The sequence below is a fragment of the Taurulus bubalis genome, assembly GCF_910589615.1.
Source record: "Taurulus bubalis genome assembly, chromosome: 1".
Taxonomy (NCBI): domain Eukaryota; kingdom Metazoa; phylum Chordata; class Actinopteri; order Perciformes; family Cottidae; genus Taurulus; species Taurulus bubalis.
In genome coordinates, this window is record NC_136589.1 from 5442611 (window position 1) to 5456824 (window position 14214).

At 44.4% G+C, this 14214-nt stretch overlaps 1 protein-coding gene across 1 annotated transcript; it reads right to left on the bottom strand.

Moving 5' to 3' along the window:
• Window positions 1-564: 564 nt before the first annotated feature.
• On the bottom strand, window positions 565-11704 carry peli2 (pellino E3 ubiquitin protein ligase family member 2; the record flags this gene model as incomplete). The annotated part of the gene is made up of 6 exons (XM_079224857.1): window positions 565-3351; window positions 3537-3725; window positions 3892-4089; window positions 4775-4876; window positions 7184-7313; window positions 11601-11704. 6 exons carry the CDS (start codon window positions 11702-11704, stop codon window positions 2773-2775), a joined length of 1302 nt encoding a protein of 433 aa, XP_079080983.1. The 3' UTR covers window positions 565-2772.
• Window positions 11705-14214: the final 2510 nt, after the last annotated feature.

Consider the following 14214-nt stretch of genomic DNA (forward strand, 5'->3'; position numbering starts at 1 on the left):
TGTAATGTATTTATAGTCTGTTTCATCATGCACATGAAACTTCCATTTCTTTGCTCTGTGTTTGTGGCTATTCAGTGCCGCAGGCTCAGTGGTTTGGTGGGCATAGTGCCAACTTCTCTATTGTTGAGGAAATAGTGCCCTCTTGTGGCTTCAGAGGGAAACTACACTCAGCACTGAACACCAGCAAAGGTTGCTCATGCAGTTTATTCTATGGTAAATATTAAGATGAAGCTGATAAGATGTAACGTGAAATATGAATGAAACAGACTTCAAGAAAAATGTGTCCCTTATCTCACAAAGTACGCTGTTTGATAGAGCTATCAAACTCCAGGGCCTTTTTGTCAACCAAGATAGCAGGGAAATGCTTATCCTGAGGAATGATGAAACATGTATGTAACTGTGATTAAACAGTACTGCTATGTTGTGCGCACACGGCAGAGACGTCACACAAGTCGCTGCATCAACTGCACATACCTTTTGAAACTGAATCAATATCACAACCTTACCAGACTGTCAGATCTTACCAAGGGCTAAAATCAGAAACAACTCACTTTAGGACATTTTTAAAAAGACATTTTATTCTTTGCAAAGGAGGCATTGGGAGCATCGGTGTGTTCTATGGCTTGTGTACAGACAAAAATCATGGAACAAGGCCTTGGGTGAACCGAGAGCCCCACCCATGTTTACCAAGGAGGAATGTTTGGGGCAGCTACTCTGCAGCTGTTACAGAACACGGTCTTAAGCAATGGGCACAGTGTTTGGGCTGAAAGTGTTGGAGAGGAATGCTACCGTACAATATGTGGCTTAGCGCTTGAACCTGCTCGGCAGTTACGTAAAAATCGGAAGAATCAAGGGATTCAGAAACGCTCTGTGGTCTGAGTGAAGCGTAATGCTAACGTTACTTATCAAAATGCTCTTTTAAGACAGAAAAATCCTCCAGCAGTCCACCACTGCTACTGTGATCAGATTGTTTGTGACGTCAACAAGCCCTTAATCAAGGTGGATTCTGCCCCTCTCTCAATTCAATTCATCATAATGCAACCTGAAGAAAATGTTAACGCTCTAATAGCAACACTACCCTCAACATCTCACAATTGTAATGCTCAATATTGTACTTTATAAACAAGGGGCAGAAAGAATGCCTCCAACTACCCTCTACATATGGGCACAGTCTGGTAAGCTAACATCACAGAAGAATGCACAATTCGTCCCAGATTCTTTAGTTTCAATTGATCTGCTACTTTGTTTTGGACAACTTGACTCATCCGCACACAATAGAACTTACCAAATTTGGCATGGTGTGTGATAATATCATTATTCCCTTGGAGCTGGTTGCGAGCAGCTGAACAGCCTCGACTATAATCCAGAGCTGTCAACATTCCACCATAGCAGCAGTTTGGGTTTAGGATTGTTTACAGAAACACTTTGGATCGGAGAGAGTGGTCGTTACATCTTGCATGTGGAGAAAAAAACGCTCCTCCTTATATTTGGTATAATCTCTGGATGCTGCTGAGACTGTGCCCAGGTTTAACAGCGTACAAATCATTGGATCAGACCCAGCATGGGATAAAGCTAACAACAGTGCAGATTGAATACAGTACGTGTGTGTGTGTGGGGCAGAGGCACGGCTAGCAGGCTAGCAGACAGGTGCGGTGTGGTAGCACAGTTCTCACATTGTCTTTCACTGCGCCTTTAACAGCACAGCCATTGAGAAGGTAAGTTGTATAATTAAAGTACCACCAGTGAGGAGAGTCAATGTATTTCAGTACATTCATTGTCAAAAACCTGCGAGGTCGGTTTAATTCCTGCTCTCTCTGGGAGTGTTTTGGAAGGTGGGCGAGATCATAGGAAGGGGATTGTGGTGAAATGATGCAGGTCGACTCAAACAAAGCCCAAGGGTGCCCACACGGTCCAACCCACATACACACACTCACACACACTCTCAAACATTCTCACACACGTTATTTATGCGGAAGAAAAATATATTAACATTTGCATTACAAAACAGTACAAGGGCCTCAGTGTAGTAAAATACCTCTTCTGTCAGATAGAAATGTGCTGCAGAATCCATGTGGGCTGTCATTTCCATATGTATGCAAAACTATCTCTCCTTTGCCATCTTTTCTCATTTATTAAAAATACTCCCACCGTTTAATGGGATTTGAGGCACTGGATTATATCTCTGTACATTAAGTCTTTTCCCCCGCCTTTAAGTTAGTTCAGCAAATGGAAGCCCAGATCCGGAGAACTACATGATCTAGATGCCATTAGGGGTTCAGGGCCGACCGGGCAATGGGGAGCACTTAACTAGTGAGGCCCAAAGTTCCTCCTGGCTTTTCTCCCAGCCAACAGTCCAGCTGTCTGGCTCTGTAAAAACTTTAAATTATTCTCAATTTATTCCTTCAACCACCTTAATTCTCCAGCCCACGGATGGAAAAGCAGCAGTCGTTGTCGTTTAAAACAGCCTTGTGGAAAGCGGTTTGTTTGCAGGACAGCTGAAACAGTATTTCATTTCGGAGGAGCAAGGCATCTGTGGTCCAGTGTGCTTCACGTCTCCCACAGTGGCCATCCACTTAGCCACACGAGGCCCTGAACAATCTGTAATGGCTCTCCGTTGTGCAGAATCCACAGTATCTGACCAGAACTTGAGAAGACTTACTCCTTTCCACAGCTGGTTTACATGAACAAAAGAAAGCACAAAATAATCGGAACAGTTTCACAGCATGTTGGCATTTCTGTCTAATCTTCTCTGCCAGAGCAGGACCCTTCAGCTCAGTCCACCGGGCCCTGGAAGATTAGCTTGGAACAGCCCTGAGTGAGGCTGAGCTGGGTGGCACAGAAGGGGCAGGCAGAGTGGAAGGCGTGGGTGCCGTGGGGCAGAGGGATCTCGGCCCAGTACTTGACCGACTTCTCCGAGCACACGTGTCCGCATGGCACGAAGGCATGAGTGGGTGCACCTGTGTCCACGTAGAAGGCCGGCTCGCAGCCCAGCCACAGTGGTACGTAGGGCCCGACCACCCGGCACATGGGACACTCTCGCTGAGCGGTGGCCTCCTGCTCCGAGCGGTGGCCCCAGTTGTGGTGGCCGTGCACGTGGCCACAGGCCAAGTAGACCCAAGGCTGCTTGTCCTCCAGAGAGGAGAGGGCGCGGCTGCGTTGCATGCTGGGGAAGGCGAGCGTGTTGAGACCCACGGGGCACTGGGGGCGCGCTGCGTTGATCTCCTGCCTGAGAGCCTCCAGATGCTTTTGGGTGGGAGTGTGAAAGAGGCCTTCTGCAGTACGCCACAGCAAAGTGGCTCCACAGAGATCCACCAGAGAGCCGTCCTGCAGTATATTATTCTCATGCTCCACCTGCAGAGGGGGATGCAGCAGACGCACCTTTAGTTTCAGAGAGGATGCTTTGGTCGTGTGTGTTACCATCGTAGAAATATTCTGTTTGTGAATTGAAGAAACATAAATACTGCCGCTGCTTCACTTAAGTACCAGTGACCCTTCTGCTGTATACGTACGTGTACGGCGTGTATGAAGCTACTGACCAGTTTGCCTGGGGTCTGGGCTGAGCGGGTCTCTCTCAGCGTGTAAACATCCCCACAAACAGAGATCTCTCTCCATACGCCAGGCTTTGACTCCTCCGTGAACCCACCCCTGGGGTGCATTACCAGCACACCATTGGTTGTTAGTCCGTCCATGTGACCGTCAGGGTTCTTCCATTTTGCTGCTTTTTCCTGTCGGCAAGGCGGAGTGCAGATGACAGTGAAATAAATTGCATTTGTTTATCTGATTAGAACTCAGCTGGAACTACATGGAGAGAAACAAGCTGCACATCCAACCCTCCACGAAGACAGCAGTGTAAGGAGAGGTACCGTATATGGTACACTAAATGGTCATTACCCCAAGGAAGATGTTTTTGGAAGAATCAAAACCAGCTGCGTAGATGCGAGCAGTGTAAGGAGGGTTGCGCTCGCAGACAACTCGGCAGGCAAAGCGGGAGATGGTGCTTTGTGTAATGGGAGTCTCCTCTCCCTCCTGGCCTCCTGCTATTGTGTCAGTCACCACAAAGTCTATGGGACTCTCAGTGGAACGCCCAATCTACAAAGCAACATAGAAATTCATGAATTTCATGCTCTTATTATTATATTCTTTCATGTGATATCATAAAAAATATACCAGGCGTATTTTAAGCAGACCACGGAGATCAACATTGAAAAATGTCTAAAACACATCTTAAGCATAACAAGTAGAGAACTTCCTCTTTTTTTTTTTTTTATCTAAAAATTGTCCTTCTTCCTTCCTTAGTTTCCACTTCTCTGCTGCTTCAGCGTTGTTTAAAGACACATGGACACAAAACAGAGCTGAATGTGAAGCACATACACGCAGTTCTGACTTCCCTCTGGTCATCATCTCCTCGCTGTACATTCAGATTAATGCTACAGACAGCGGACAGCACACATGCACAATCTGGGGCAGTGTTAGGTTCAGGAAGGGAACAAAATAACACAATGTGCAAATATGTTTACGGCGTCGCTGCAAATATTCTTAATTAAAATGTCAATTACACCATTACTCAATCGACAGAACTAAACGGCAGCTTTTTCATCATTCTTTTATTATCCAAAGAGGCCAAACAATTGATTACACCTTCTTTAATGTAAGGGTTTCATGCTTTTCTTCTTTCTCTTTTTCTTCTTTGGACATTATATAAGTAAAGTAAAACAAGCAAGTCATATAGAACAAGAAATCCGAAAACATCTCCATGGACTCAACGGGTTCTTACCTGAAACATGTCTGTGTCATTGTCATGGCTGTACTCCACCACTACCGTATGGTTCCTGGACAGTGTGTAGGAGATGCTGTGTTGGCCTTTACAGTTCACAGCCTGAAATATAACAATCAACTCATTACAAACATGCTACCCATTGTGATATCACATTCACAAATATATATTCTAGCAATGTGAGTTCAAGCACTTCGCACACCAGCAACAAGGGAGTGTTTAACGGTTTTGTGTCATAGTGAAGTCAGTAGAAAACCCTTTGATGTCTCAGTTTGTGGCTTTAACACCAGATCGGAGCGTGCCAAAGGTTCACAAACTGGAGCTGCTTCACTGCCATATGCCTTATGCAATCATTGCATCGCTGCTGAGGTTAAATTATAGATCAGTGCAAAACAAACTCCACTATTAAAATGCACTCAATTGATGAGTCACATCCTAAGATTCAGAAGACCAGAGTGCTTGTTGGGAGATAATATATATTTGTCTCCATTTCCACCCTGTTATTGACAACAACAAAACATTGTCAGGCATTTTATAACTTGGATTGAAAAAAAAAAATAACAATCAGTAAAGCCAGAACATTTCTTCATTGCATTACCTACAAGCAAAGATCTGTGATAAGACTTTCTGGTAGAGGAACAGGGAAGAGCACGATAAGTCACACTCCCATGACAGTGACCATAAACTGCCCACTGGCCTCACTTAGCACAAGCTTGCCTACCAGCTGAACTCTCCAGTGAGGCCGGGTGGGTTAGAGCCACTCAGGCACCAACACTTTGCCACATGTGCCACTATCATCGCGCTCTAATCTGCAAATTCCATTTCCCAAAACAACCCCGCTCCAAGAGGGAGAGAGAAAGTGGGTCATCAGCGCTTCCACACCGTAACGTCAGAGACAGACGGGGACAAATGTCATCATCGCATGCAGTCTGGTCTCGACTGCGCCGCTACAAACAAATGGCGCTCCACCTGTCCGGCGCCTAAAAGGAGTTCATGCAAACTCCAAACAAAAACATGTATTTGTATAAGCACAACACCCATCCCCCAAAATGTCTCAGTCGAAGGATTGAAAATAAAAAACACAGCCACTGGTCATCCAGTCCCCAAAGGAAGGCCCGTGTAAACAATCACACTTTCACAAATGCAATAATTGAGATCAAATGGGGAGGTGAGAAAGCAGGGGCAGGATTTGAGTAGCAGGCTGGCAGCGGCATCGTGGGAGCTCCTCATTATCGGTCATGAACACCAGAGTGTGCACAGACACGTGAGCTTTCCCTCTCCGCTTCTGAGCCACAGAGCCCTCTCAGTGCATTCGTCTGAGACTGCCACACTGTGAGGGAGCTGGAGTGAGTTGGTGGTCTGCTGTAGAAAAGAAAATCATTTCTTAAAAAACAGGAGATGGCTTGGTTCACTTTACTACTCCTCAATCAAAAAGAAGGCTCTCCTAAAAGGAAGCTCACCACCCTGCTAGTTTCTTAAGGAATGGCTATATATGGCATTGTGTACAGCTGAGAGTGCAGGGTCAGGCAACTGCAGCAACTTCCTCCTCCGTTCACCCTCCTAGTCCGAGGCCTGCTACCAAGGTGGCCGAGAGGAGCAGTGAAAGGTGAAGGAGGTCACAGCAGACTAATTGTGTAAAGGCCACTCTTCGCTAAGTTGAGCTTTGCAGTAAAAACGCTCAGGTCCAGTGCGACATTGTTTTCTAACTGGGAAACAACTTGTAGGATGGAGCAGCAGAAACACGTTGCCATACCTCACAGGCCACTGCGGCACAACAACATCCAGCTCAAACTCAGCCGGAATGATGCACAATCTCTGCAATGAAAAAGCCTGTCACAGAAAAACCTCGGAGCAGATACCAGGAGTCGAGTTCCACAAGGTGAGAGTAACATGAACCTGAGGGCCTTTTGCCAGCGATCTAAACTCCCAACAAATGTCTGGAAAAAATGGCCTCCAAGAGGTGCCGAGGTAAGCAGTTCCTCTCGCTTGTTTAGCAGTTTTGCTTGGGAACCAAAAGCAGGAATGCAGGAAGGCCGACGTGTTAGACTGGACGAGGCAGTTTCTGGCAGGCACTCCAGTGCAAAGAAAAGCTATGAGGCCCAAGTAGGAAGTACAGTTATTGTACTGGAAATGTCAACATTTAGGGCGGCCAACAATAATGTAACGGAGCTCACTGCAAGTTTTATAAGCTACTGAAAAATCTGCTGCTCTGAAAAAAGTCTGTTGTGTTTTTCAATCTGCTGAGATGCCAATTACAATATGAATTAAAAACTGCACCAGTACGTAGACAAAATGACTCACCAATCGGTCTAAGTTATTCACTAACATGCAATAAAACAAACAAGCAGACAGCTGCTCATTCTGACAGAGTCTGTTCAATGAATCACTCATTCATCCTCTGATCTGCACCTTGCTGGCCTGGGGTGTGTTGAGGATGTGCACAGTGCTCGGCTTAACACCGTTGGCTTTGGTCCTCCTGTACAGCGCAAATCTGCTTTTCCGTCTCCCCCGATCTCCATTGGGCAGAGAGCCATTGTACCTGTTGAGGGAGGGGGGGAAGGGAAGGACAGCAAATTAGCATTCAAAAATGTGAGGAAAATTCACCCCCTCATGGGTAGCTGCAAAAAGATGTGTCCAGTGAGATAAAGGCTACATTTGTGTAATCATATAACAAGTAAACGGGGAGAATTAGAAACATTTCCGTGTTTCTTAGAGGAGCTTTGTCATGCATTACATCATTGGCAATCTAAGGGCCCCTATTAGCAATCTAAGCGTTACCTTGGATAATGTCTCTCATTACATAATGCACTCTGGTACTTGTGATCTCAGTGAGCCAACTCTGTTAACTGCAGCTGTTCTTTTGCTGTGTCACAGGCAGGAGCCGCTTTTAAGATGCACGTCAGGTTTGCTGTCACTTTGGGAACGCGCAGTCTGGGTGGAAAGCTGGCTCACGCGACTGAAACACGTTTTCTCATAGTTGGATTTTATTTTTACACTGATGCATGAAGTTCTAAGATCTCAATGTCAAAGCTTCGGCAACACCAGAAGAGAATCCTCTGTTTTCACATCTCAAATCCTGACTTTGCCCCTCGGTCTGCTGTGAGGCACCTTTCTGAATGAAGAAGCCCCTTCCGTTGGGACTGCCCCACTCCCCATCCACCAGCTGCTTCCTACAGCTGGGACGCCCCATGCTCTACTCCCATCCAACACACAGACCTTCTGCCACACACTCACATGGAACCACAGTGTGCTGAACAGACACTTTGCACAACGCAAATATCGCTTTTAAAAACCTCATGTTGGCATAACAATGTATATTATGAGGGAGTGAACTCTTCAACCACTACATAATCTGCCATCTTTGTTGCAACACAAAAGCAACAGTTGCAACAAGAGTCATTTTCTGCTCCTCTCTACGTCCCTGCAAAGCTCGTCCACCTGTCCCATGTCTCCTCACGGCTGGCCGGGCATGGAAACACATGGTCCCAGTCAGCACAGTGCACAAAGCTGGCCTGTAGGACAAGCCACCCAGAGAGCTAGAGAGGCACCGAATGATACTGTGGACAGAAGTACAACAATACACAAACAGCAGGGGGATATGGCAAAATATTAGTGGATAAATAATTGTATTAGTGTTTGTACTTTTCACTAATGCAAAGACTGATCAGCTTTTAATTCGAATGTTGATTATTGATAGTGGAGAAGATATAATATATATATAAATATCAATATATGTAACCCTAACCCTATCTTTTTATAAGATATAAAGATAATTAGAGAGAAGAAACCACATTAAATGGTCCAATATGGTCTTGATCCTAAAAAAAGATCCATGTAGAAAGGGAATACTGTTGATCTATTATTAATAAACACACTTCTGAAGCTAAATTAACACAATCCTGACTCTGTACTCCAATTTTATTCGACCCGTCCTAGAAACTCACCCACCTAAATAAAGATCAACTCGGCATATATGTTTTAGTTGGATACCTGCCTTGACGTCTCCCACATACACAGCACACAATAAGATGATATGCAGTTTAGCATTTTTCCATGATGAATTCCAACCACAGAATATAATCCTGGCTCTTTAAAAAAAAAAAAAGTCCCACATGCCTTCTATTATTCACCATTACATTGAGGAACAATGTTCTGTCATTTAGGAACCGTCACATCAGATTGGAGAGGCTTTTTAAAGCTGCCCTCTAACCATCCCTTTTGACCTGTGCCAGACAGACAGCAGCTTTACCTTCCGATCTTTAGGAGCAGGGATTAGAAGACTCTGGCGCATCACCTATCCTCCCGGGCGTCACCAAGGAGCCAACAGCACCTCCTACCTCTAATGCGAAATGAAAGGCTAGTGTTCGCTGAAGGAGGAGGCTCACAGAGAACGGCACGTAGGCAAGATGCTGCTACAAAGTAGGACTACAGGCCATTAGTGCTTCAGATAGGTCAATCTAAACTGTGCAAATACATCAACAGTGCATCATCACTACATGGGAGGCAGCCAGATAGCACAGTGAGTGAGAAGAGCATCAGTCAACTGACTCAGATTTAAGCCGCCATGGCCACAAGTATCCATCTGACTAATATAACCTTGCACAAGACACTGACACCACATCAGTTCCACCTACTCCCTGACCTTGTTGTGGAGCTGAGGATGGCAAAAGCAGAAGCCTTCTCAAAAAAGTATGGCATCTGAACAAGCGGTGCCGTTTTGTTTTTTATACCAAAGATGTCCCCAAGTTGATTTGTACACTTCCTTTACCGAGTGGTTCTTTAGGGAGAAATGTACAAGGTTCAATCAATAGGCCCAGTCTCCCAGTCACAATGGACAGAGGAAGCTGAGAAGAGGCGACGGCTGAGTCCTGATCAATCCATCCTTTCATTTCCAGGATACCCACACAGCCACCCCCTCCTCACTGACCAGCACCAAGCCAATCCGTCCAGGCAGAGATGGGGGGGCAGCCATGCAAGTAATAAGAGCCACCACGGTCATGGCAACAAACCACTGAGGGAAGTGCTGCTCAAACAAGCTTTGTTCCATGCTGTCAGCTATCTTGTCTACCATCAGTTTTATCAGTGGGATGTGATGTCATGGCAGTGATTATACACCCGTCACATCTGATTCAAATATGTGTCTTTATGTCAGAGGAGAGAACAAAAGTATCAGCTACAAACATGCCATGCGTTCAGCCTGGGGTAATAAGCAGTCAGCGCTTTTGGTCCCCCTATAATAAGCAGTATGTCTGTGAGAGTATGGGTGCAGGGCAAGGGACAAAACCACACTCAACCATGCTCTGCATAAATAACCTTTATATGGATCTCATGTTAGGTGCTTCAAACAAACGCTGTATACATGTAATCTCTCCAGCATGTTGAGCACAGACACCTAAAAAAGCTCATTTTAAGTCAGTTGCCGTACAAATTCCAATCACTGATGACACAGCAGGTGTTTTCTGTTATCTGTGGCAGCCGTTGGCCCTGACAGATTATCAATATAAACATGATTGTTCAGAATGATAATTGGTCACAGTCTCCAGAACAAATCCTGGGGGGGAAACCGCGATGCTTTTGAACAAGATCGGACACAAAAGTGGCAGGATGAGACACGTACACTAATGTCGCTATAATTACCGTATTTGTTTTTTTACAGCAACAGATTATGGAGGGGTATTATTGAAATGTTGCAATATTATTGCCAATATGATATGAAATGTCATAATGTAATAATGATAGTTTCAGTGTCAATGAAAAAACGTGTTCCTTCTACAAAAGTTTATTTTGTATTTAACAAGAGGTGCCCAATAACTGGCATGTAAAATGCTGTCTATCGTTTTGATCAAGATCTAGGTTATCTGATCAAATATCAAATGTTATCCATGCAGTTACTCCACTTTCTCCTTTTTATAATGTCACGATTAACATGGATATTGTGATTTAAAACTGTATATTGTGATAAAGGACGGCATCCATATGCCCCACTTCTAGCTGATGTTGGGCTTATGGTGGAAACGCCTGGCAGCAGTTAAGGTCCCCTACCTGACCATGTGGACAGGAGACCTTAGTGAATGTAAAGACATCCTCTGTGTGCTGGAGTCAGCAAGTGAGTGATTTTAAACTATTGAACGCAACACTGATCCATAGGCCCGTTTTAGCATCATGGACATCGTACAAACCCCGGCCTTGTAGTGCATGCGCACGATCACAGAAAGTGTAGCAGTCTGAGCTGCGGAATAGTTTAGAAAATAGGAAGAAGCCTGGGGGCTGGGGGAGGGGACCACCACCACTTCCGAATTCCTAAAACCCCACGAATCCAACTTTTAAGATAGGCACGAGCGCCCTGGTCAGAGTTGCTGACTGAGTCCGGGTTGCTGAAGTTGCCCTGAACCAATCTTGGAGGACTTCCGTTGCTACAAATGTAGCTGGGTTGTTTTTTTTCCATTCTTCTTCCCAAATTGTCAGCGATTGAAACACCGCCACCCACTCGGGGAGACGTACATGTACACATTTCTGATTGCGCACGTGTCTGATTAGTGGAGTAACGTGAGCGCGTGAATCTAAACTGGGCTTGATGTTTTTTCCTGAATAGAAATGGAAAGATAGCCGCGTGCAAGTCGACGTTTGTCTGAAATAAAACACGGTAATAAAGTTCACACCTTATTTTACCAACTTGCACTCACGTCGCTACGTCACCAATGCGAGTGCCCTCTTGTGAAACTTCCTCAAGATACATACCCGCCTTCACGTTATCGTACTGGTTATGCTATCCCAATATATATATACACATATCTATATATCTATATATGAACAAGGCTAAACTTACCCCAGCACCACCAGCTCCCCGTATTTCACTGGGTCTTTGGACGGGGCGCAGTGCTCCTCTTGGCTTGACGAAAACATGAGGCTTCTGGCTTCGCTGACTAACATTAGCTATACAGTAATAACAGCGGCTCACAAATCACCGGGAATTATCTTCAAAAAACACGACGGGCTCTCATTTCAGATTATATATCCAGCTGCATACGTATCTGTGTCCACGCCAATCCAATTTGCTATGAATAAACTGGTCTCAAACTACTTTAGCGTGACATGGCAAAATGTAACTTACTTGGCGGTTGAATCCGCTCTGAAGCAGATACAAAAACATCGAGCAGCAGGGCCGGAATGTACCATTCCGCTGTTCTTTACTTTGTGTGGGGGGGGGGCTCCAACCCGAATATTTGTTTAAATTGTGTTTTTGACCCAAGTGTGCTCTGTGAGGTTCTACAAGTACTTAATTAGAATAGATGGAAGCACTTTTTGTGTACTTTATTGTTGGGTAAAAACACGTTCTAGTATTTGGAGCAAAACTCTCCACTTTTGCCACCTCACCATCGTCCATGGGTCGCACCCTGTGTTATGTAAACAAAGAGTACAATCTGGGAATTCTTAAAGGGATCACACTTTTTTTTTCCAGTTTTCCACATCTCTGACATACCTCTGATATTTACACGCATTTAGATGAAGTATTTTTAAAAGGCAAAAAGGTACAAGGACAATTATGTGACATGTGACGTGATAAAAGGCAAGTAAACAGTAATGGTATAACGAGAATAAGGGTTTACGCACGTTTTCGTCATAATATCCTTTGAATATTAGCATCATGTGACTTCTTTTTCCGTACAAATGTATCAAGGATCCCATACTTGTATTAGATATGACTGCTTTTGTATAAAGTTGCACAATCCTATGTGAGCCTACAGTAATTGTGGGAAACACATGGTGAAAATAATCGCCCGGGTACATTTCCTGATTGTGATATCATGTAGAGAGCGAGCGGATGTTGAAATCAGGTTTGCTTATTTTATTGTTGACCCCTTGGGCCCTTTCAAGAACTTTATTTGATTATGACTTTATTGCAGTTGGCTTATGCATGCGAGTGTTTATGCAACCTAATGACGTGACTTTTTATCTGTATGCCTGGAAGTTTTATTTTGACATTACTATTGCTCCTTTTTATCATTTTATTCAGTCGTCTAGCTTCCTATTCTCATTCCTTTTATTGGTTGCTGGCCTACAGGCATATGCTCATTTCTTCCTGTACTATCTTATTATTCACCTGGCTTCATGTGAGAAGATGCAAATCAGTCTAATAATAACACCATGGCCTAGTAATCTGCTTAATTGCTTCTTCTGAGAATGACTCGTGTAACTAAATGTCCACATCTTATGAGAGGATGTCGAGAACCTCTCAACCTTCCAATATCTCACAATGCCAGTTGTTCTCACGCCTTTCTGATGAATGTGCCACTTCTCCACTTTTGGCTGGCATTCTCATCAACATTTTACTGCCTCGGTTTTGTTTTCACAAGAAACTTCATGGCTGGAGGTGCCTTTACTGCTTCAGACCCCTCCAGTGGTCCTATTGCCTGTGCAATTATGGCCTCCTGTTTGAACTGGTGTTCGGTTTCAAAGAGCAATATCACTTGACACAAAAACAAAAAGGTAGTAGGGGGTCACTGGGTCCCATAAAGGAAGGCCGCTCGAGCCTCCCCACCCTTATGTACTGAAGTTCTGCAATACAAAAAGATACATTGTGTCATTCCATTTGTAAGCAATACAACTCAGATTTAACTGTGGCATTTGTTGGTTTTGTTCATGTCTGCGCATACTTGTCCATTAATAGTACAGAGGAGTGAACTTCAGCTTATTTAGCAGTTGTGCACAAGGATCAAGCTGCATTAGGCTTTTAACTACAGGCCTGGAGGCTGGACTTAAAACTGTGGGTATAATGAATGTTTACTGCTCTTTTGTATCACTGTCTTTCCGCTTGCTTTCATCCATTGGGCATTGTCTGTGTAAACGAGCGCTACAGTCTTTTCTATGTCTGTCTGACTCACCCTCCCGCATACACATGCACATGCACACACAGTATAGTTGGGGGTGGGGGGGAATCAAAGGCTCTCTAGCACATACCACACTGATGGAGAGCAGATGCAGGGAGTGGGCTCCTTTTCTGAAGTTGTGCTGGGTGCAAATCTATGTTTAGGAGGAGGAGTTAAATGTTACCAGGCAAGAAGCATGAAGAGCAGAGGCCGACTGCAACACGCCTAAATGCGCAATTGAGATTAACAGTATGAGCAATGATGACACAGCAAAGACAAAGCCCCTATTAACTTCCTTAGTGCTCCTCGGCAGGCTTTACATGTCAGGCTTTCTATGGAAGTCATGAGGCTTGATCAGAAAATGTAACCTCAGGCAGATTTATTGCTATTTTCCCATAATTTTAAATCTTTTTTCATCTACATACATAATAAAATATGCTTTTCCAAGAACTGGAGACATAATATATGGGATAAAAGTGACAGAACTATATAACATCATACATTTGTAATTTTAGAGATCATACAATGAAATGAATTGTAAACAGCTTGTTTATTTTATCCAGTGAGATCAAG